The sequence below is a fragment of the Porites lutea genome, chromosome 12 (genome assembly GCF_958299795.1).
Source record: "Porites lutea chromosome 12, jaPorLute2.1, whole genome shotgun sequence".
Taxonomy (NCBI): Eukaryota; Metazoa; Cnidaria; class Anthozoa; order Scleractinia; family Poritidae; genus Porites; species Porites lutea.
Genome location: NC_133212.1, coordinates 2,306,550 through 2,331,947, shown reverse-complemented (window position 1 = coordinate 2,331,947; position 25,398 = coordinate 2,306,550). Strand labels below are relative to the sequence as shown.

The 25,398-nt window shown below is 38.3% G+C and overlaps 1 protein-coding gene across 2 annotated transcripts in view; it reads left to right on the top strand.

Annotated features, from left to right (window-relative positions):
* Positions 1 to 2,275: 2,275 nt before the first annotated feature.
* Positions 2,276 to 25,398, top strand: part of LOC140921807 (receptor-type tyrosine-protein phosphatase delta-like) — a 58,797-nt gene continuing 35,674 nt past the window's right edge. The window contains exons 1-4 of one of the 2 annotated variants that reach the window (XM_073371808.1): positions 2,276 to 2,462; positions 16,831 to 16,880; positions 20,892 to 20,942; positions 23,564 to 23,748. In XM_073371808.1, coding sequence (XP_073227909.1) covers positions 23,667 to 23,748 — 82 coding nt within the window. In that variant the 5' untranslated portion in view covers positions 2,276 to 2,462; positions 16,831 to 16,880; positions 20,892 to 20,942; positions 23,564 to 23,666. Of the gene's footprint in view, positions 2,463 to 16,830; positions 16,881 to 20,727; positions 20,779 to 20,891; positions 20,943 to 23,563; positions 23,749 to 25,398 lie in introns of those variants that run through there. The other variant, XM_073371809.1, reaches the window with a different exon arrangement.

Sequence of the window (25,398 nt, the reverse complement as noted above, 5' to 3'; positions counted from 1 at the left end):
TGACTGCATCACGTGCTCAAGATTTTTAGGATTTTTGATTTTTAAGTGTGATAGCTTCTAAAAGAACACTGAGGACAACGTGCAGTCAGTTGTACGTACTTTTTCTTATGCTGACTGAAGCCTGAGGTTAAGTCGAGGCTTTAACTTTGTGGACATCTTTTCAACTATTCAAAGCTACAGTGCGCTGTTCCGATTTCCTGCGTTAACGTTCTTTAAACTGTACATAGTGATTCCATCATCTACACTCATTAATCCGGCATACATTTCGAATGAAATAGAAGAGAAAACTGTCAAATAAAAACCATCTGCTCTGCGTTGTACTTTGGTTCAGTAAATCATCACCTAGCAGTTGAAGTCAGTGTGATTTGAACCCCGGGCGGGTGAAACATATTCCAACTTTTGAAGCTTTCTTGTGACACTGTCCCGTCCAAGTTTTATTTTGTGATGGAATTTTTGCTGGTCTACAAACAGTCCTCTCACTTGTCAGAACAGGGATTATGATGCCTCGTGAGCACGTACACAGCTTGTACAAGTGCTTTTTAACCCCTTAAAAGCCAAACTCTTAAACGTGTGAGTGGATAAATTCTTTGCGCGTGTGATAACCATTAAGAGTTTGATCAAAATTTCTTGAACACAGCAATCATAAGCAGTACATAGGGAATATAACTGACAAATCTCGCCAATAAGACGAACAAACTGTGGATTATATTCTCGAACAATACGTACCCTTTTTGAGGACATTTTCTTTCAGCTTGGATTTTTTTGTTATCCAGTAGGTTTTTAATCTGTTCCCTAGAAGTACAAAGTACACCTTAGATTTGGAGAGTTTCTTGACTCAACTTTATTGGGCATGAATTTCAATTAATCGCTTGCTCAACTTTATTGGGCAAGACGTTTAATTAATCGCTTACTCAATGCTACCCAAATTGCATACTTTACATTTGTTTTACTACTTAACGTGTAAAGACTACACATCAACTACGTAATCATGAAAGTTCGCCTTATGTCCACTAAGCGGATACTAATATACAATTATTTTCAAAACAGGAAAACGAAAAACACACGAAAAGAAGACCTTCACTGTTGTACATTCTAATTTTTCCATTAACCTTTTAGATGTGATAATGGCGTTAGTGTAAGACAATTTAGTGTATTAGATAAAAATGGTCTCGAATACTTTGTATGCAGCCAGACGCAGCGTAGATCAAGACAAGTCGGTTGAACACTTGGGTCGTCAGTCATTGCAGCTCAGATAACGACAATTAACGTTCTGGCCTCGCATTAGCCTCTGCCTGTTAGTATTAGGTGGAATCGAATACGTACAGGTCAAGACAAGTAGACACCAGAAAAAAGAAAACCAAGTATAGATGTCAGTCTAACTAGTTAGTCGTTTATCTGATATTTTTCTCTGCTGAAGTATAGTGACAAGTCAAATCTTTTTTTGTGAAGCCGGGTCTACTGACTCCAATCTGTCGAAACTGGACTGCGCTGCTGACTCGCTGCTTTGACATGTTTGTGGTTTACTCGTTGTTTGTATGCATTAACCGTGTTTCTGTAAATCATCACTGAACGAAGAAAAGTAGTCTAGCGACCCAGCTATTCAATATCAAGAACAGAACTTTAAAAAAAGAAGAAGAAAGAACTGGACTTGAATTCTAATGCAATTTTCTGGTAGTCATTCTTGCCAACAACTCTTAGCTATTTTCATTTCTTAACCCACTTCCGCAGTGTATTTTTGACAAGGAATGCTTCAAGGTGAAACAGTTCTTTTTCCTGGTTACTTTCAAAAGGCGGCTTGCAAATCACAAACACTTGTCAGTTCATAGACGGATCTGTTTGTGTAGAATCATTTAAAATGAAATAATCTTGTCTCGGGAAATGCTAGAATCGAATGAAATCTTTTAAGCTCTTTTTCTTGCACTACTGAACAAAAATATCTTCAAAAAATATTTCGAAATGGGACTCCTTGATAACAGACAAGTTCGTTGCCTTCTTCAATGGTAGTAGGGCGGTAACCTTAAAACCCTAAAAGCCTCAATAAAGTATTTTGTCAAATCTCGTTCTAAGATGGCGGCTTATCCTAACCTGACTAATGGCGTCACACTATCGCAAAGATTTAGCTAAAAATTGAAAGATAATCCTCTTTTTTGGCATATCTTTATTCGCTAAATACTAATCTCCGTACAAAAGAGGGCAAGGGCGGGCGGAACTCTTTGATAAACCAGCACGCAGGCGCAGTTAAACGATATGTTATGATTACAGACTATATACTTTGGAGTTTGGACGCTGAAACACCGGGATCAAAATTTTGCTTTATTTGCTTCCTTTCTTCAGTGCGTCCTTGGAGACTAGCAGTCAAAGTTAAGCAAAACAGAGGCCTTTGTTTTGGGACAAAAACGCTTGGACGGCGCGAAAAGAAGTAGAAGAGGAAGATTGAGAGTATTCTGCATAGCTTCGCACAGGTAAACTTCGTGTCACGTTAAGCTTGTATATATAGTCTAGGCTAGGTCAAAATCACTGTACGTGTTTATTGTTTAACATAATATTAACATTACATTATGTTAGAGCATGTAATTGAGGCTGGATCAGCCACGACTTTCGAAGCTGAATGCATGAATGGAACCCAATACAATGATGTCGTGGTTTGTTTCGCATATTTTTGTCTTTACGTGCGGTTCTAAGAACTCATTCAGTAAAACAGATTTCACGCAAAAGACACCAGAGGGGAGGGGAGAGGGCACTTCCAAATCGCAGCAGATCAACAGCAACAAACTTTTTCAATTTTCCGTGCATTATCACGTTATCATATCGCTCAAAAAACAATTTTTGGGATCTTTTCCGCGACCGAAGGACACTTTAGACACCCCCAGCTGATAGGATTAACTAATTTCCGTGATCATGCATCTTGATAGTTACGAAAATTTCACTAGCAATTAGTGAGAACAAAACGTTTTTATAAGATATTAAGCAGAAACGTCTCCGTTTTCTCGCATCCTCTGAGCATGCCTTGAGACTACACTCCGTGCAAAATAGCATGAACTCATTCCGAATTCTGAAGAAAAATTTTAAGAGGATCACTGACAGCCGAAGTGCAGAATACAATCGTTTGACTGTTAGGTGTCATTTACTCATTTCCAAAATTTCCAATTTTTGATCTGTATAGTAGCACGAGTGGTACGCACGACGCATGTGTGCTGTTTAATCATATGCAATTAGTTTTCTTCCACGATACTCAAAAGTTAACTAAAATAAGAAATCAAGACAGAAACGAAAATTACAATTATTTTTTTAGAAATGGTGATGTGTTTCCATTCGAACCAAAACTTATTTCCCCACCCCCGATGTCTCAATCACCCCCCCCCCCGGCCCCTATTCCAAACATTCCAGAATTAAGAGCGTGCACTGCCAGTAGGCCTTTCCCGATTGTGCTCGTAAAATGCTGGAAAGTTACTCACTGGATTGCCAAAAAGTTGCTAAAAAATTGCCATAAATCCAAAAAGTTGCTGCCTAAATTTCAAAAGTTGCCACCTAAATTTCTTGATATTTTTATATAAACGTTAATTAAAAGTCTTAAAAGCTTTATTTTTCGTTCTTCACAATAATTACTAACATCGGTCAAGAAAAAAATGTATAAAAAAACGTGAAGTTTTCTATGACATCGTTGACTTTTTCGTGCTTGATATGTACTCTAAACCTCTATAATGCTCAAAAGTTGCTCAGAAAGACAAAATTTGCTCGAGGTTGCTAGAACCGCAAAAAGTTGCTCCAAAAGCCAAAAGTTGCTCTAAAGTTGCCGAGCACAATAAGGAAAGGCCTAGCGGCCGGGATTAAGTTTATGAGGGCTGTCTACAAAAAAGGTGTAAGTTGACCCCTTCACTGCCAGAGTGTTTGATGGAGTTTTGTAAGGCGAGTCTAACTTTTGAGTCTGCAGACGAAATCCCATGATGTGACCATTCAAATGAAAGCTCTCCGCCTGTACTTACATGTGGTTCTATTTGATTGTCAAAATTTTAGAAAGTGAAATTTGGAAATTTGGTCGAAATTTGCCTTTGGCCACATTTGGCCGTGAAAGGGTTAAATTGTGATCGCCAAGTCAGGCTAAACCTGTCAATGTTTGTCTAGTGAGGCTTTATTACGATCAAGCTTATGTCGATTTGGTGCATTTCAGTCAAATCCGACAAGCTAAAAAGAAAAGTGATGATGGCGCATAGACGCTATGAGGTTGTAGATCAGTCGTATGAATAATAATATGAAAGACGACCATATAAAATCAGTGCCAGGATTACCGTCTGGGAGTTTTCTAAACACACTCTACAGTCCCTGTGTTCTCGTGAGATGCGAGACGAATTCGCGTGTATTTCTGATAACTATTTCGAATTCGTGCCACTGAGTCGTCATTTCTGGGATTAAATTCATGTAAAATAAAGTCGTTCTCTTCTTTTCCACAATTCGAAAAAGTACTTTTGTGCAGAGTTGACCTCTCATTTTAAAATGTTCTTAGACAAATTGTCAGTACGTCATGGTATTTTATTACAAAAGAATCTCTCTCTATTTTCTAGCTATTCTAGAGTGAGCTTTCAACTTTAAAGTTTCCGGAGGTTGATGATTAGGATTTAAAAATTCCTGTGGATCACCTTCAGATATCATCTTCTTTGTCGTAATTTTGTGTTTTCCTTAGTTAACCATACTTCCGCCCTTTGTTGTAAAAGTACGTTTCTAGCTATAGATGCCACAACGGCGACGGCAACGAAAACGTTCGAAAAGCATAAGGTTTATTTAGTGGGCAAAACTACAACACAGCACGCGCAGCACACTTTCTGATGCATTTCTGTACCGTCCCTGTACAAATAGTGCTTTAACCTCCACTCTTGGTTTCCATAGCAGTCAACGCCGTTAAAAGAAGGTACGTGATCAAATTTACTTTTGAGAAGTGCTTTACTTGGCACATATTCTACCACAGGGGCCGCTTGTTTTGACAATCTGCAAGCAGTTTGACCTTTGTTGTTCCGAATCAGGTGGGATCAGGTCATTCAATTACGTTGCTCCACTTCAGCCTCCAGTACTGCTAGAGAAACGCTGCCAAGCTCATTACATGTAAACCACTCTTTCCACGGACAAACAAGGTTACGTTTATTTTCTTTTTTTTTTTGCCAGTGGACTTGAAAAACTTTGCTTGGACACTGAAAACGAAAGCTTTGCGTTTATTCATTGCCACTTAATTACTTTTAGCCGGAATTTTTGAACAAAGTATCCACCGAAAATTATCACAGCCTTTTGACTGCCAAGAAGCGAAAAAGAGAAAGTTAACAAAGCCCAAAAAGCACACTAGGGAAGGAAAAGAAGACGAAAAGAGAGTGAGCGAAAAGAAAAACAAGGAGAAAAGAGAAAATGGCAGTGGTTGCACTCTTAGTTTTGATATTCCTTGCTTTGGAGATGGTTTTTGAACGATAAAAAACGGCTTAACGGAATAGACCTATTTTGCGGTAGCGTTTTCAAAAATCCTGCTAGATTTATTGATCTATTTAGTTTTTTCTTTTACCTTCACGTCAGCTTTATGACCATACCAACACTGTAATAGAAAAAATCAATTTAAAAATAGAGAAACACACACAAACTTGAACAGCAAGTGAATCAGAACTTTCCACTTCGTAAAGGTCGCCATCGAGAATTGATCTTAAGGAGGATCAACAGGATAATCATTGATTGTGCTTGGACGAACTCCTGAAAATAGATCTTCAAATCATTGTTGGAATGTACTTATATGCTATCTTCGGTTTAATTAAAGAGAGCACTGACAAATTGCCATGTCTCGAAGTACACCATCCTTTCAAACGACGTCTACCGCGTCAAATTTTAGAAACACCTTTTCAGTACAGCGTAATGAGAAACAAAGGAGGTTATACTGCTCGGTTGTTCCATTGGTGTGGAAGTATTTTATGTTAATTTTAATCAGTGAGCTGCTCACAAAACTTTCGAGGTGGTACGTATCAGAGGAAAGCATTGCTTCATGGGGCTGTCACGTGAGGTTTAACAGGCCTCTCTCGGCCAAAAATCGTCTCTAAAATATTTTCTGTCTGTTAAAAAAAAAAATAGAGAGCAATAAGGAAGGTGCGAGAAAATGATCAGAATTTTAAAAAAAATTGAACAACATTCCAGTGATTTACCATTTAAGCAAGTCCATGATAACTTGATTCCCCTCACCGTTAACAGATTTTTTAGCAAAGTCATAATTCACTGCATTGCGAGGTTACAAACTGAGACTCGTGTTAAACTTACGATTTCACTGATCTTCCGGGCATTTTGCTTAACTTTACCACAAACAAATAACTGTAAGAGACCGGAAAATTGAAATCGCAGCGACGTTTCAGAATTATTTTATCAAATATGTTAAGGCTTGTAATTAGATACTCCTCATTCACCTTTCTTTTAAGCTGTGGGATTTGTGAATTTATCCTAAGCTATTTATTAGTTCTTATTTTTTTATTCTTTGTTTATAGAGCGCCAAGGTCACTTTCATTTTTCCGTTTTAACAAATAAGGAAGCGTTAACCCTGAACTCGTTTATTATTTAGTTTCGAAAAATTCCAACGGCAAGCTATCATAAAGCGTACAAAATCTGCTTCTGAGGGTACCTGAACAACCGTAAGCAGTAAGTCAAGTTTAGGTAAGCTTTGCTCAATTCGTTCATTTATGTCTTTGATGGGTACTTGATAACTGTCCATTGTAAAGACCAGTGATGAACCCATTTGGTTCTTTAATGAAATCATTAATGAGGGAAGAGTTTAGCTGAGTTTACCATGAAAATCATGACTATCTCGGGAAACCTGGAATGAGTGTTTTCTTGACCAATAGCTGTATCTCCATAGCACGGAAAATTCCATTCGTCTAATAGCTTTTGATTCATGACCATTAAAGATACTTAGGTTTGTCACCTCAATAACAAGTGGTTAAATTTCTGTTCTGATGTGTATCATGATAGATCCAAGGTAATAGACGCTCATTATACTCTGAAGTCAGACCCTCATTAAGTTGAACAAGATAATTCACATTACCGAGAATGTACTCCCAGCTTAATACTTTTCATTTGAATGGTCACACTAAATATCAGAAAGCTAAAGCCACCCGGGCCGTGTACGCTATAATAAACATTAACACAGGAGATTGCTGCTCAGTAGGTTTGATTTCATTTTAATAGTCATTTTAATAGTCATTCACTTGCCCCACCCCACTACCATACAGACGTTCTGTAAACTCTCGCAATTTTGCAGAGCTATATCTCCGCTCGCTTACAACGTATCACCTTCAAATTTGGAAGTTATACTAATTTAAAGGCGTCCTTTCCAGTGGTGTCGACGAATATTCCCTGACTAGTCCATGTCAAAAGTTGACAAAACCTTTGAAGGAACCGGACCACACGGCGATGAATCACGTTCGCGATAAAAATAACTACTCACTCGTGTAACAACAGATCTCATTATTAACTTAACTGAAGTCAATATAAGGCACTAATTATAAATAATTATATAAATAAAACATTGTGCTAAGTTAATTAGTAGACAACCTCCTCGGACCGACAGTAAAAAGTTGCAATTTAATTCAATTTTCGAAAGTGAGAACGAGAATGGCGAAAGATATTTCCCGTTGCCTCCTGCAGCTTTAAAAATTATTTTAAAAAAATGAAGCGGTCTTAGAACAAGTGTTGAAAAACAGCAAATCCAAAACTAAAAAAAAAATGTTTGAGCCTATTATTCGGGCCTTACTTAAAGATAAAATCTGTTGGCACGCGACGGCTTTCTGCACTTTTCATAACTCATGAATAGACTGAACCTTCCAATCATTTTGCATAGCTGTACACAGAGCAGTCGTAGCAGAGGGATACTGAATTATTTCTCCAATTGCTCGCGTTATACCTAATTTATTTCACAGAGTCTTGGTGTATTGTCTTCCTGCCTTTTACTGGAGTTTTGCGTCTTGGCTTGACTAGTGAAAAGCCCTTTTACCTCAGCAGTAGCTTATAACGGAATAGCATGCAGTTATTACAGAGAAGCACTAATCAATAGTGAATGACTTACAGCGCGCTCTGCCATTGGCTATAAAAGTCACTACATTATGTCACGACGCCGCACGCCGCCCTTATTAGATTTTTATCTGGGTAAGCAACGAGCATCTATCATGCTTCTTATGGAACATAATCAAACTGTGGATTTTCTACTCACGGTGTCATGTTAGCTGCCCGCTTCAAGGTTTTCAGATCTGATTTATATATATATTCTCAGTTCTTACTCTCTTGTCCTTGCATGCTGTAGATTTTACTTGAAAAAAGAAACTATCTGTGTCCATGAAGGGACTGAGTCAGTCTTGTACTTTAAACCGGCTATCCTATAAAACTATAATTACGCAAAATCCCGCCTAATCGTACAGTTGTTATGAATCTATTACAATAAGCTTAAAAGGCGCGCTTGTGCATTTTTAAGGCTATTTTACGAAGACTAACATTACCAATTGCTAAACATGAACAACCAAACGGATTAAGTTACCGTTATGAGTGATTACGGCCTGGTCTTTCAATCTTTTTGCGTACATTACGAACAGCAACAACCGCAAAAACACATAAATAAATCAGCTTTACAGTTAAACTGTGTACAATTTGGTGGCCAGTTCGTTTCGACTTCGTTTTTTCATTGGGACTGGTGATGGCTATTGCTTACGTATTACTATAAGAAAACGAAAGATTAAAATCTGAACTGATATAGAGGATCAACCTTAGGAAAGGATCGAAAGCATGCCTGGGGAGGTCATGTGTTCAAATCACATAATTATATTTATAAAACCTTCGTTTTTCCTTGCGAAAGAGGTGATTCATTAGAAAAATAGCAACCAACTCATCTACTGCATCACAGACTGAAGTTATAAATCAAGTATTCTTTGCCCACGAATAACAAGAAAGGGGTTAGTTCATACTATTCTTAACTATTTTTGTTATCTTTATTTTGGAATACTAAAAAATCACTGAGCGCAAGTCGACCGTCGACAAAAACTGCTAAAAGCAAAATTTCTTAATTTGTTTCATCTTCAATAATTTCCAAATGTTCAGATTCAGAAATCTTCTTCGTTTATTAAAAATAGTAAGTGTTCAATAAGGCGAGGTCTTTTTTAATCGCATTTCCTTATAGCTCCTTAACAAAACCTACATCTACCTGGCGCCTCAGAGTTTAGCTAAAAAACAGTTTTTCTCCGTAGTTGCAGAGATGAAACCAATTAAACTAAGATGTAAGCGATCTATTTGTTTAAAAAAAGATCTCAAATTTGTCCTGTTCATTTCCAAAAAAACATTTCCATTTTACCTATTCGAGAACCAGGTCAGAACTAGGAGGATAATCCGGCTTACAAGTAAGGAAATACTTTCGCCAAATCTTATTTTCTCTGTCTCCGGCTTTGCCGTGACCTTTAATTACACATAGAGCGGTTTTCACTTGACTGTCGAAAGGGATTGCTTTTGGTTTTGGTTTTGGTTTTGGTTTTACTACGCCCTTTGGTAGGCTAGTGTATTTACTTTGGTTTTGGTTTTACGACAGTCAAGTGAAAACCGCTCTATAAACTATTCAATTTCCATCATTCTCCGTTCCCATTAGCGATAAAGTGAAAACTAAGGCGGCTTGCAGGTAGATCCGTCAGATTCAATGTTTGTCTTTTCTCCTCAAAGCCATTGCTTGGAATTTACAAAAAGTAAGTACTTCATATTTGACTAGTGTATTAGAATTTGGCAGTACCTTTGGTGAAAGTTTATTCATGATGACACTTTGTGATGACTTTTATAAGGACCGTACATTTCAGAAAAATAAGCGTTCGACTCGGCTCACATATTATGTGAAATCCACACCACGGTGGCCGTGGGGGGGGGGGGGGGGAAGGTTGGAAGGTGGGAACGGTAATGGGACGCTCTTATATGAATTCTTTAATAGAATTTAATTCGAAGTTATGGTATTCAAGCGGTATAATGTATGTTAAAGAAGGGGTTGTGTGGGGATCTGGCGAGGGGAGGTTAGAGGGAACACTTATAAATAGAATGTAACACAATGGAACCGGAAGAGAACTCTCGGGATTCGGGATTGACCGAAATATAGTGTGGGACTCGGGAAAAGGCCAAATTTCCTGACTGCGAAATAAGGGATGTGACCAGTACTTGGGAAGCAGGATTCGCCAAAGTCTTGACACGGGATGCGGTATTGGAAAAAAGAAACGGTATTCGGGACAGAGATGACGGAAGTTCGCGATGCGGGATTGTAGTGAAAAAGGACCGGGACGGCGGGATCGGGACATCCCGCTCTTTACTCTCTTTCCAGAACCTGATTGAGTTGAGATGATGGAGGGTATGGAGTTCAGTCTGTGTAGGATGTAAAACCGGAAAAATGTGTCTAAAATCAGTAGAACAACGAAGTCACTACAAATGGCATAAACAGGGGTTGAGGGGATTTTGTATAGGGGTGTGGCCACCGGGTACTAAAGCCAAGTTTAAGTGTAAACGTCGCTTTTAAGATTTCGAAATATTTTCAGATATAAGCTGAAAAAAAGTAAAGTCTTGTAATGTCTAGAGAGCGGAGTGTGTTTTTGACAACATGGGAACTGAGTTTTCCGGTTTAGAGATTCCTCATGCAGGAGCCCGAAGTCCGTAAAGATCAGCTTAAGACTTTTTGACGGTTAACATTAATCTGCATTTACGAAGGTTGACGGTAAAATTTAACCTTTTTTAACGGTTGACAGTTAAATTTTATGCCGTTTGACTGCTGACGGTTAACTCCACTGAGACCCTCCATATGGCGTGCAAATATATTTCAGGGCTGGCCAGTTAATCGTATAAAAGAAAGGGGTGTAGGTGGGCGATTGGGAGATTGCGTTCGGGCAAGAATTTGTTCTCAGAGTCTTCTACTGTGATCTAAAACGATTCCTATTCTTTGCGTAGTACAGCAAAAGACTATTAACTCGATGTAATATTTTTTTCATTCCTGGGCTGTTTGCAGATTTTTTTTCTCTAAAATCTCCGAGCCCTTTCCTCAAAGGTTATATTTCTCCCCCTTAATTTCTTGGCAATGTTTACAAGTTCATTGTTTGAAGTAAAATATAAAACTAGGATGTCCGCTGTTAGCCTTGGATTGATCTCTTCTCCGTTTTCATCCCTTATTAATTGTAGCGGGATATTTTAAGGGAATCCCTCGCCCAAACCACCGTCACTCTTATTTCAGTTCCAAATCAAAAGCGGTGTCAGTAAGCAGAAAATATTATTGGCAATCTACTTGTTTTCTTTATAAATACACTTTTGTTCTTACTCCGGTCAATGTTAAACCTAGTCCTTATACCTCTTTAATCGGATCATTTTACTGTTATAATTCCAGCGGATCTATATGCCCTCTTCCTGTTTTTGAGACATCCACTTGGATACGAGCGTTCTAAATTTGCAGCTATTGGCTTGAATCCATAAGGATTTTTGGATGTGCGTGTGTTTTGCAATCTTTAAGCAAGAAAGTTATGCGAAGTTATTTTGTATCAATATTTCTAACATTGGCGAGTCGGCCAAAAGTAACACTTAGGCGGAATGCATGCCCAAGTTCATTTTGTAAGATTCTGTAAAGAAAATTGTACTAAATGGCATGATGATATTGCTAATTAGTTGTTTATTTTGAATGTACACTCCGCAGAATTTCATCCACAGCTTCTGGTAGAAGTTAAAATTACGTTATGCCGTCAAATGTTACTTTTTATCCAGAAAAAGCTTTTTGTTTAACTCTGAAAGAGAAGATTGAGCGCTGATAGTTACGAGCTTTGAGTAATTTGCCTGGATCCGACTCTAATTCGAAAAAATATTAAAATTCGCGACCACGGAAACGGTCCCACAGCTACAGCAATAACAACAACAATTCAACACGTATATGAACGCCATAAAATTAGACAGTTTTTCAAGAGGTTGCTTCCGAATCTGAACATGCCACTCTAGGGTCAGCGCATTCAGACTTGAAAATCAAATATTTCAAATTCATCATGTTAAACCACTGACTAGACCAATCAACCAATCACATTCAAACTTGTAAAAAATGCACGTGAATGACCGTTCATGATTGTAATAAATACAGAGCGATTATGACTGATGTCGGTTTGTAAATATAGTGCTGAGTCCCGCCGCCAGTGATGAAAGCCTAAGCTAGTAAGGTTGACATTGAAACCAATGTGAGCTGCTAGAAAGCACTTCAAGTCGCCGGTTGGTTTTATATGAGCAGATCAATAACGCCTTCAGTACTAAACGAGAGGCATGAAAAACGGTTGCTTGATTAATCCCAGAGGTAAACCAACTTACTAGGTAAGCAGCTAGCAAAAACGTAAGTCTTGAAATAACTTGTTTGGTTTCAGGAGACCAAAAGGTTTATTAGACATGATTAGAAGCCCAGAAGTTGTGCGACAAGTTACGAATTAACTTTGCTACTTTTTTGTAGAGTGCGTCACAACTTAAATCCATTATAAGATTGATCTCTCGCCGTTTTATTAATAAACGTGCTTGCCTTTTGACCTTGGACTTTGAAGACGAAACGGATGCGATTGATGCAATTTATTTTGCGGTTAAATCATTCACTCACGTCGATGACTGCGCCGAGCTTTCGGATATCAATCCTGCACAACACTCTTCCAACACAAACTTTGCCTCACTTCAAAAGAAGATAAAATTTTATCAAAACTTTGCTCACAATCAACAAGAGAAGATAAACCGAAGAGCTAGATGAATCTCTTTCTCTCAATTGATCACGTTTTAAGATTTAAACATTCAACGGGGAATGGATAGGGAAATTTATACTAGACCTTTCGTTGTGGTCAGTTTTAATTTTTTGACGAGGGGTCGGGCCACTCCTTTATTCTCTAAAGAAGAGTTTTTCTGTATTGAAATTCCTTAGGATAATAGGCGAATGCAAAGCGATTTTCACTTTGCTTTGTTACTGAAACTGTCAACAAGTTATTCGGTATAAAATCAGTCAAATCCTAGATGCGAACATAAGCCGTAGATCATTGCTACACATTATCGGTTCAGATTAATATATTTAGGTGGAGTTAACATCAGTGTTATAAGTAAGCTAAGTTTCGTATAAATTGCATAATTGTTTTATTAAAAGAGACGGTCAGATTTACATGTTTATTAGATAAGTCTATTCATCTTGAAGAAAACAGCAAAGTTAGGCGTCCATTGTCTCATTTAAAGTGACAAGATTTGACAGGAATTGCTTATGGCGTTATGACTGAAATCGCTCGTGTCTTATGTTTTGCCGACTTTCGTAATTTAAGGAATCAACTTTCCTGCTTTTTCGTCGCTACGTGTACAAACTTGGGCGTATTTTGATAGATTTCCATGCGGATTATAAAGCTGCTAAACTTGCTAATGAATGGATTCCGTAGGCCTTGTAAACTTCAATTGTTCTATGGATAAAAAAAAATCCATTGTTACTCCCAGAGTTATTTACTTTACCTCTTTGTCCTTCTTTGTCAAGGCCCCAGTCGCCTATTTTTTCACGCATATCGGACACTTAGTTTATGGGCTTTATTGTTTCCTGTACATTGTTAGCTGTCTTTCAGTGCATGCAAGGGGTTTATAGCTTAGAGTGTTAACAGAATAGTTATTGAGATGTAGAAGGGGACAAAAATTGAACCTTCAATAACTGTCGATCAACGCCCGTTTTTGGCAATGAAGTGGGATTACTGACGACGCAAACTTATTGTTTAAACAAAACAATTCACATGCCTTTTTACAAAGAATATACGGGTCGAACACAAATGATTGTTTTAGCGATATACGCAAACAGATTAACAACCTTCCTTGGACAAATTCAGCTTATTGAATTCCTGGTTTACTAAATAAGAAAAAACTGTCCCTGACCGACATTAAAGGTTTTTTTCCATAATGAGTTCACGACGTTAACAAATGACGAAAACTTAAGAACGTCTATGATTAGCAGATTTCCTTAATGGTTTTCACAAACTCAGCACCTGACATTTATAGTCGCTTTTCTAAAAGAACTGAGGAGATCAAGTTAAAACAATTTTTAATTATAGAATTTACCTCATAAGTATATACGGCCGGTATGGTATACGACGCTACCATGAGCTTTCTGATTACACTTGGAGAAATTTGGATGGTCTAAAAAAGAAACACGATAGCTGTGGAAATGAAATTCAGTTTTCTGAATTTAAGTATCGCTACTATATTCTATGCTGAAATGGTTGCCAACACGAGAGTTGCAGTTATTTGTGGGGGTGGGGGGTGGGTGGCGCTTGAGAGGGTGGATGTAGAGGGAACTTGATGATGTTCTTTACAAGGATATAGTTTAACGATCATTCTGTAGATCTCTTCCTTCTGCTGAAACGATACCTTTTTGAAACATTTCATTCCCTTTACCAACTTTAAAGTACTTTACTTTTTTGATATACCTGGCGTGAACAGCAGCTAATTTCTCCTTAAACAGTGGGGCACTGCCAGTTTAACCGGCAAAGGTCACGATGATACTGAAAGGAAATGACCACTGCAACAGGGGCAAAAGGTGTCGACTGTTAAAAACAAAAACTTTTCATCGGTGTCATAGGAAATGTATGGAGAAGTGTAAGGAGAGTATGCTGACATGCTGCTAACGGGAAAAAAAAGGTCCAGTACAAGAAACAACCCGATGTTATAGTGCAGGATCAGAGCAATAACCGCGCCGACAAAGGCTTGACCTCGTACCTACGCCAGCCTATTTCATGGTCCAGTGTAAGCTGAATTTGTCAGTCAACAAAATCAATTAAACTGAATAGAAGTGATTTTGGAAATGTCAGAGCATCTGGCCGCAAAAACGCTGCACGAAACCATTACTTGCTTGGAAAAGAGACCTTTCAACATTACTTCGGTTTCTTCTGGCTTAGTGCAAAACAAACAAACAAGCGTCAATTACTAAGGACTTCAATTAAACCTAGTGCTGTGGAAGACTCTGTTTATGACTATTAAAATTGTAAACACGGATAACAAAGACAAATATTCAGATTACAATGAACGCATTTCCTGTTCTAGATTACAGTAATAACGCACGCGCGATAGCTAATTGACATACTTTTAGCCTAATTATGTAGTTCACATACCAGTCTGACATACAGTTCTACACTTTAGACAAAATTGCCACCACCGCCGACTGTCCTTGAAAAAGTAAGGTCAAGTGTAAGTTCGGCAATCCATTCAAGCACCCATATTTAATTTTCTTACCAACTGGGAAAAAGGCACTGTACCTCGCTATCAACAAACTGTTGTTTCAACACGAAAATTGAGCTTATCGTGCCACTATGACCATTTCTGATAGCAACCACCTACTAGCTGCACTTTTTGTAGTGATTTCTGTGTCGTTCTTTTATTTTTGTCCCAAAAACAATGGGATCGAATTGCCTCTTTTTTCAAGTTCAAGTTCAAGTTCAAGTTCAAGTTCATTTATTCACACTTTTTCCATTACAATAGTTTTCAATGCAACATACATGCAATCATGATGTCATGCGCTGCATATTACCAAAAGCCTCTGTTTCAAAGCGAGGCTATAAAATTAGTTGATAGCAGCTACAGTGGACGCCGACGGTTCTCAGCTAGTCAGTAATTAAACTCGAAAGAGATGTGGTTTGGGTTAATTGGATCGAAAAAAAAGTGTTATTTAGCAGCGGTAGGTTTAGCCTGCGAACAGCAGACGCATTTCAGGTCGTCGCTTCTCTCCCTACGAAAAATAGGAGAGAGAGAAGCGACCACCGGAAATGCGTCTGCTGTTCGCAGGCTACGGTAGGTTTAATTAGCTAAAGTAAATTGATCAGAGAATGAATTCTTAGCCTGAGGGACATCACCAGGAATTATCATCCCGGACGTTGCAATCAGTTTCCAATTTCTTTCGGCTGACTTTGCAAATTCGCGTTAGCCTAATTCGAATTCAGATCGTGAAAACAATTTATCAGTCCCCCAAAAGAAGGAATTTTTATTCTCATAGTTTTTTTTACTGGCTTGTAATCTGTTTTTATATGGAATTTGAAAAAAATGACTAGTTAACATCAGTATCATTTCAAATATTATTCCAATGAATTGTTTGTAAATAAGAAGTGACTTCGTTTGCAACAAAACTAGTATAGTCTCCCCTCATAGTCTTTTCGCATGGGAAAACAGTGGGAAAAGCGGTTAACGACCACGTAATCATAGATGTTTTGGAGAGTGGTCCTGAGTGGTCTGTTTTGTATATGCATCAAAGATTGACCTTAACTGCTTAGTGTTTCATATTTGAAGAATGTGCATTCTAAGCTTCGCCTCCATGATACAGATAGTTTGATTTTGATTACTTTCGCATTTAAGGAACCCAGACAAAAATCCGAGAAATCAGCAAAAATAAAACACAAACAGCCATCTCGGATAAATTTTTTCAGAGTAGAAGTAGAAGCCTTACCAGGGAAAAGAGGCCTATGCCTGCGGCTGGGGGAAAAGTGACACCTCCCTGACACAGTTTTAGGGTCCCGCCTGACATTTGATGTGAGCTCTTTTGTCTACGAAATATTCTACTTTAGACATTTAGAAAGACGTTATATAAAGACTACATCCACGACCAGCAGTCATTAACACTGACTGTGCCTCGCGTTTAATTTCCGGCCTGGCTCCGATGATTGCTTGCTAATTTATTGATTCAGGTTATTCACAGAAACGCGGTGCGTTTATCTGTCGATTGAAAAGTTTTTATACTTTCATTACCATGAATCACACAACTTTTTGAAGCAATGTCAGTTTGAAACGAATCTTATTTTATTGTTATTACAGGTACAACGTTAACGACTAAGTAAGTCTCTTTTGGAACCAAAAAAGATAAGGTAAGTTGGAAATAAGTAGGAAGTTGTAGAAGTTTTAAACTTAAAGTGGTAAACACAAATTCCTTATTTAAAAAGTTAGTTATCCTTACTTTATCAGAACCTCTGAGGTCTACCTTGTGGACAGTCATCTGATGAATGAGGCGTTTTATCGATTGGCGGTAAAAGAAGGGCTTGTATTAAGAACATGATTCACATTTTATTCAAAAGAAAAGAAAGTACCGAAATTGAAATAATTAGTAAAGAAAGACAAGGTGGCGCGCAGTGAAACATTCCGTGTTATCGCGTTCAAGATCGATGAGATAAGAGTATTGTTATGTCATCGGGTGTCGAAATCAGCCTACACGAGAAAAACGGGAAAAACGCGTTTTCAAAAATCGGATTCCACTCCGGAGAGCTTTCAGATTGAAAAGTGTTTATCGTAGGATACATGTTCATGGAAATCCAAGATAAGTGCAGGTATTGTTACGTAACCGGTTGTCGAAAATTTTGGTTTACATCTGCCTACACGAGAAAAACGGGAAAAAGGCGTTTTCAAAAATCGGATTCCACTCCGGAGAGCTTTCAGATTGACAAGTGTTTATCGTAGGATACATGTTCATGGAAAGCCAAGATAAATGTATTGTTATGTCATCGGTTGTCGAAAATTTGGGTTTACATCTGCCTACACGAGAAAAACGGGAAAAAAAGCCTTTTTCAAAAATCGGATTCTACTCCGGAGAGCTTTCAGATTGAAAAGTGTTTATCGTAGGATACATGTTCATGGAAAGCCAAGATAAGTGTATTGTTATGTCATCGGTTGTCGAAAATTTTGGTTTACATCTGCCTACACGAGAAAAACGGGAAAAATGTGTTTTCAAAAATCAGATTCCACTCCGGAGAGCTTTCAGACTGAAAAGTGTTTATCGTAGGATACATGTTCATGGAAAGCCAAGATAAGAGTATTGTTATGTCATCGGCTGTCGAAAAGTTTCAACAAACATAATGGCAAAGGCAAAGAATTTGTTCCCTGAAGGGCAGGGGAACTCCCTTTATTTGGTCTCGATTCAAAGAAGAGGTCAAAGAACAGTTACTAAAGATAAATTCCATAGATTCAGAATAGTGATTAAGATGAGAGTGGATGTCAATAAGGTCAGTCCCCAACCTTAGACAGACAAAATGGGACAGCGAACCCCAATCCTCCCCCACCCCAAATAGAGGATGAAGCCGTGCAAAGGGCAAAACGCACTGTTTTCTCTTCTTTGATGTTTTTTTGGGTGGGAGCCGGTCTAAATTTTCCATTTATTTTGTCACGAGCCAATGGGCTCCTAATTTTGTCCAAGATCTCAGTGGACAGAATAGAGTGGAACAGCAAGCCCCCAACGCCCCAAAATCAAGGATGAAGCCGCACAAACAGCAAAACGCGCCATTTTCCCATCATTGCGGCTCAGACTAGAACCATAGTTACTCAGTCAGTCTCCAGCCGTAGATTCTGTGGACGTATCCAGGCCGGTCCACGGCCGGCCGGAGACTGGGCCTACCCTTGCTGTCCCGGCGCACAATAATGACCAACATTCTGAAATAGTTTCTTGAGGTTGAAGAAGGATTTGAGCGCTCAGGGCAAAAAATAGAAACGTTTAAAAACCGAAGGACAGCCGGACTGGGTAAGATCGAGACGATACACTCCTGGAAACAAAAAAAACAAAACAAAAAAAAAAAAAAGCGAAACTACGGCATTCGAAAGAACATGGTGTTTAACTCTGAATACATTGAAAAGAACAGTATTGTAAAAATATAGAGCTGGAGAAACTGTTTTTTATGATCTCTTATGGAACCAAGATGATGGGTTCAGAAGTTCTTACTTGCAGCCATTCAAGATATACCGGTATTTGTACTGTACCATTCCATTGTTTTAATCTTCAACAACTTCAACTGGTCCATTTGGTTTAATAACTCAAAACAATTTCGTTTTCTGTTTCCGGAAGTGTTACCAAGTGTGGCTGTTGTTCAGTTTTTTTTTTAAAGTATTTTTTATTGATACTCCGGTGGAGACTTATTCTTACTCGTTCGGGAGGGAAAACAATTTTCAATTCAGTGTTTCAATTCAACAAGACTTCATTTCCTTCCTAAGTGTTCAAATTGATCGTCAAAAAAAATACAAACTCTGACCGGCCTCGAGTATACTAATACTGCACTGTATTCCACCCTTTTGACTCAGCTAGTCAGTAATTAAACTGGAAAGAGATGTCATTTGGGTTAATTGGATCAAAACAAAAAGTGCCATTTAGCAGCGGCAGGTTAAGTAAATTGATCAGAGAATGAATTCTTAGCCTAAGGGACATCACAAGCAATTATAGTTCCCGTAAGTTGCAATCAGTTTCCAATTTGATTCCAATTTCCGCTGACTTTGCAAATTCGTGTTAGTTTTTTATTTGATCGTGTGTACGTTTGGCGTATAGTTTTTTTAATTCCAATATTAAGCATTTGCATTCTTTTTTCAGTACAATTTATTAGTGCCAATTAAATACCAATTTATTCTCATAGTTTTTCTCACCGGCTTATAATCTTTTGGGCAACCATGGTGTAGCAAGGCGTTTAGTTTTCAAGGTGCGCATTTATTTGTTACTCTGTTTTCAGTATATGGAATTTGAAAAAAATGACTAGTTAACATCAGTATCATTTCAAATATTATTCTAGTTAATTGTTTGTAAATAAGTAGTGACGACTTCGTTTGCAACACAAACCAGTATAGTCTCGCATCATAGTCTTTTTACATGGGAAACAGTGGGAAAGAGTGGTTTACGACCGCGTAATCATAGATGTTTTGGAGAGTGGTCCTGAGTGGTCTGCTTTGTATACAGCTATTTTGAGAAAGGTTGTCGGAAAATATGTGCACGCGACAATCCCGAAAGGTAATATGGGATATGATCAATACACTGTCCCTGGCTTTGTAGCTGTCGAACCTACTTTTGTTGTTTTCTTTTAGCACTTGTAAACATATGTCCGTGGCCTCTCCTGCCATTCTTTCAAATTCCTTTGAAAAACAGCGAACTTAAAACCGCCCACAATACCTTACGGGATTGCTGCGTGTACGTTTTCCCACAACCTTCCTCGAAATAGCTGTATGCATCAGAGATTGACCTAAACTGCTTAGTATTTCATGTTTGAAGAATGTGCATTTTAAGCTTCGCCTCCATGATACAGATAGTTTGAGTTTGATTGCTTTCGCATTTAAGGAACCCAGACAAAAATCCGAGAAATCATAATAAATAACGAAACAGGAGCACCCAACGAGAATATAGTTCAAAACCACCTAAACATAGCATTGTTAAACGTATTTTAGTATTTAAACGGTAGATGTAGGCATATTTTTATCCCCTAAACATTTTTTATCTGTGCGGATTTCCTAGCTGAAAGTCTAGTAATCCGAAAATTATAGGGATCAAAACTTACCTTTTCGAAAATTTCAGCCAGAAAAAAGGCTCCCGAAAATTCTAGGTGACCTTTTAAGGGCAAAAATCCGTTAAAAATGGACAATTATACCATTTTTTAGGTGTTCGAAAATCCTAGGAGAGGTAAGCAAGCAAGAAATTTTACAACAAATGTTCCGAAAATTGTACATCTCAAATCCTCTTCCGAACAGATATTTTCCGAAAATTGACGCCTCTGCCTGCAGGGCCTCTGCCTGCAGGGGAAAGTGACACCTGCCTCTCAAAGTTTTTGGGCCCCGCCTGAAATTCAATCCTCTAGGCGGAATAAAATAATTTTGATGTGAGCTCTTTTGTCGAAGCAATATTGTACTTCAGACATTTAGAAAGACGTTACGTAAAGACAACATCCACAAGTGCCTCGCGTTTAATTTTCGGCCTGCCTCCGATGATTGCTTGCTAATTTAATGATCCAGGTTATTCACAGCAACGCGGTGCGTTTATCTGTCGATTGAAAAGTTTTTATACTTTCACTACCACGAATAACCAACACAACTTTTTGAAGCAATGTTAGTCTTTAACCAGTCTTATTTTATTGTTATTACAGGTACACCGTTGACGACTAAGTAACTCCCTTTTGGAATCAAAAAAAGATAAGGTAAGTTGGAAATAAGTAGGAAGCTGTATTCCTTATTTAAAACGTTAGTTATCCTTACTTCATCAGACCGTCCGAGGTCTCCCTTGTGAACAGTCATCTGATGAATGAGGCGTTTTATCAAATGTCGGTAAAAGAAGCGCTTGTATTGTATAATAGCATGATTCACATTTTACTCCAAAGAAAAAAAAAGTGTATTGAGATATACTATCAGTGGTAAAGAAAGGCAAGGTGGCGCGCAGTGAAACATTCCGTTGTTATGTCATCGATTGTCGAAATATTGGTTTACATCCGTCTACACGAGAAAAACGAAAAAACGGCGTTTTCAAAAATCAGATTCCACTCCGGAGAGCTTTCAGATTGAAAAGTGGTTACATGTATCACTGGATAGATGTTCGTGGAAAGCCACTCCTCCGAAAAAAAATTGTAAAGTTTGTAATTTTCAACAAACATGATGGCAAAGGCCAAGGAATTTTGTTTCCTGCAGTCTGGGGCACCCACTTTTTTTGGTCTCGATTCAAAGAAGAGGTCAAAGTAAAAATTCTATAGATTCAGAAAAGTGATTAAGATGAGAGTGAATGTCAATAAAGACAGCGCATACGCTTAGGCTCATAAAGTCAGACCCCAAAAATCAAAATAAAATGGGACAACGAACCCCAATCCTCCCCTAACCCAAATCGAGGATGAAGGCGCGTAAAAGGCAAAACGTGGCATTTTCTTTTCTTTGAAAGTTTTTTTTTGGGGTGGGGGGGGGGGAGGAATGTTTCTAAATTTACCACTTTTTTTGTCCAAGATCTTGGACAGAATAAACTGGAACAGCAAAGCCCCAGCCCCCCCAAAATCAAGGATGAAGCCGCGCAAAAGGCAAAACACGCCATTTTCCCATCATTTCAGCTCAGACTAGAGCCATAATTACCCAGTCAGTCTCTAGCCGTAGGGGTCTGCGGGCGCATCCAGGCCGGTCCACGGCCGGCCAAAGACTGATCCTACCCTTCCTGTCCCGGCACGCAAGAACGACCAACATTCTGAAATAGTTTCTTGAGGTTGACGAAGGATTTGAGCGCTCAGGGCAAAAAATAGAAACGTTTAACAACCGAAGAACAGTCCGGGACTGGGTAAGATCTAGACGATACACTCCTGGAACGTCCTGGAAACAAAAAAACGAAACTATGGCATTCGTAATTAAAAAGAACATGGCGTATAACTCTGAATAAATCGAAAAGAACAGGATTGTAAAAATATAGAGTTGGAGAAACTATTTTTTTTAGATCTGTTAAGGAACCAAGATGATGGGTTGAATTCCGTAGTTTCAGAAGTTCTTACTTGCAGCCATCAAAGATATGCCGGTATTTGTACTGTACCATTCCATTGTTTCAATCTTCAACAACTTCAACGGGTCTATTTGGTTTAATAACTCAAAACATTTTCGTTTTTTGTTTCCAGAAGTGTTACCAAGTCTGGCTGTTCTTCAGTTTTTTTTTAAAGTTTTTTATTGATACTCCGGTGGAGACTTATTCTTACTCGTTCGGGAGGGAAAACAATTTTCAGTTATCTTTCAATTCAACAAGACTTCATTTCCTTCCTAAGACTCCTAAGTGTTGAAATGGCTCGTCAAAAAAACAAACAAACTCTTTCTGTTCTGAATGTTGGTCAACATTGCATGTGAAGAATTTTACACATCTTAACTTGAAATAAAATGTTAAAACTAAGAATATGTAAAATAAGCACATGACCGAAGGACTTTTCATAATTATATTGCTGCCAGAATATCCTTAATCCAATATCTGTGACTGAGACGTAAATATTTTTGAAATTAAAATTCACGGAATTATTTGAAAACGGATTTCCGTACTTTTACAATTTATGTTTACACCCTTGAAAAAAGGCGAAAAAACCGCAGACCGGCCTCGAGTATACTAATATTGCACTGTATTCCACCCTTTCCAAATACCAAAAGTTAGGTAAACAACCGAGAGGGAGCCTGGGTCTAGGGAGTGCCGTCGAGTCAAAACTCTGTCAAAAATAGAATACATTCAAAGTTTTTGGGCGCGAGGAGTTTTTTGTCTCTTGCTCTCTTGGAACATTGGGCTGTTATTATATTCCTTGGCTTTGTTAAAAGGGGTAAAATAAAAAACTCCTCTGGCTAGGCCAGAGTACACAGGTTGTACACAACAGGTCACTCGAAATTCACAAGGAGAAGACCCCCTCCAAGATTCCACAGTCCAAAATACTGGCTTCTTTCAGCCTCAACAAACAGTCAGCATCAATCTATGCCAGAAAGTCACTTGGGATTTATGATTGTGTATATTGGATAATCAAATACAATACTCGCTTTAATCCGTAGACGTTTGTGGTATGTTGGTCTTTGTAGCATTTCGAAGACGGGTTTTCAAAAGTAAGTCACGCTCTAGCGCTTGTCACGTGGGGTAGCTTCAATTCAGTCATGTCAACTCTCATCTGTCAAGAAAACTTCAGACAACGCCGTAGCTAAACGAGCGATTGTGTAGCATTATAGCAAGCTGTTTGCACAAAAAGTTTAGATCGTTCATTCACGTATGTTTCGCTATCACTACGGCTATGAATTTGAAAAACCAACTGTAGATATTTTCGCTTTTCTTTCAAAGAACTTAGTGGACGCTTTGCATGGGCCTTGAAATCAACAAGCTGTGAAATCGACAAGCGGCGGCAGGGTGAAAGCTACAAGTTGATACCAAGACAGTAATCAAAATGGCATTATCGAGTCAAAGAAACAAAACTTTGCTTCTCGGGATGTGGATTTTTTTCTGTGTGGTTTATGGCCAAAGCGAAGGTAAGCAATGAGTTAGAAATTGTTTATTTAAAGAAGATATATCTTTCTAGAATGACTTCCGTTCTTTCTCACTTTAGCTCCCCATATAGAGGTTTACTTTACTTAAATGGCTTTTAGCTGACTCGAGATGAATGAAAACGCAAAGCTTTGAGTGCGATATTCGCCAAGATGCTACCAATTATCTTGTCTAAAATCTACGCAGGTAGAAGCTCTGTTAATTCTGAAGGCACTTCAACAAATTATTTGAGGCGATTTCGCAAATCAAGGCCTTCGTGAATTTGATAATTTTGTAAACAATACTTGACTACTTCGAACGCAAACAGTGTGCCCATACGCGGCTATATGATTTTTGGGGCCATTTGCTTCTTTGATAAATGATATTTGACGAATGTAATCATCATTGCCTTTCATCGCAGTCGTCTTAGCTTACTTTTCACAAACGAGTGCGTATAAATGAACTTTCTCTGTACAAACGTGTTGCTACGCGCTCGAAACTAATCGTTCGATTTAATAAATGAATGCTTTCTCGAAGCAAATCTGAATTAACTTAATTATCATTGCTATCTTCGTTATTTCTTATCATACACGCTTGTGTGGCCTTAATGATGACCCAGACCTGGTCTCTACGCTTAAGCGAGAGTTATGTTTGTTGAATAGCTTAGAAATGGACACCGCATTTGCGGAATAACCTACGCGAAAAGCCGATTCCCGTGAAAAAAAATTATCTTCCGGGCATTATTTTCACTGGTTTACCGTGGAATCACGAATTGCGACACATCGAAGAGGCAAGGGTTGTTCTCATTCTTAACAGATAAAACACATGATTTTCATGCTGAAAGGTCGCACGTTGACGTTCGAGTACGTGAACTCGCTAGTTTGCGTGATTACAAAGATCTCGCTTTAATATCCATCTTTTGAAGCCCGTAATTGACAAACCGTAAGTCCAATACCGGACAAATTTAGCAGTTCGTTCGTCGGGGACTCGGTTATATTAGTCTTGGATATTGTACCTCAAAGTAAATCAGGATTTCAAGACTTCAGCTCGCTCGAAAAATGATATCCTCGTTGACAACAATGGCCCAGCATGTGATTGCATATTCCTCCTTTTTTATTATTTCGACGTAAACATCAACAGACTTGTTCGTTTAGCATAGTACACCGGGAAAATAAGTTCGAAAAGTACTTTTTTAGTAGGTCAATTTAAAAGTCACCTGGTAATTGAATTTTTTTTAAAAGAGTTCCAAAAAAATAACGATAATTTTAGTCATGACTGAGATTTTACACCTCCGCTGTGCTGAGTTGGTGTTTAGATCTGTTTAGCCTCAGGCTTAGGGATCATAAATCTAGGGTGATGGAAATTTTTTGTATCACGTTTTTTCATCAACAATCCCACTTTATTATTGCTTCGAATAAAAATATTTAGACTCGAGGTAAAGAGCACAAGATATCGAGCGGTGAGCAAAAACTTGGTAATACACGTTTTATCGCTAGAATGCCGAAGCTTCAATACTAAGGGTAAAGTTATGCATTTGCAACGCTATTTAGAGCACTGAGTGCCGAGTATTTTGTTAAAAAATATTCAAATGCTTTTAAGATCATCATTAAGGCACACATCAGATTTATGCTTAAGTTGATAAGATTTCGGCTTTC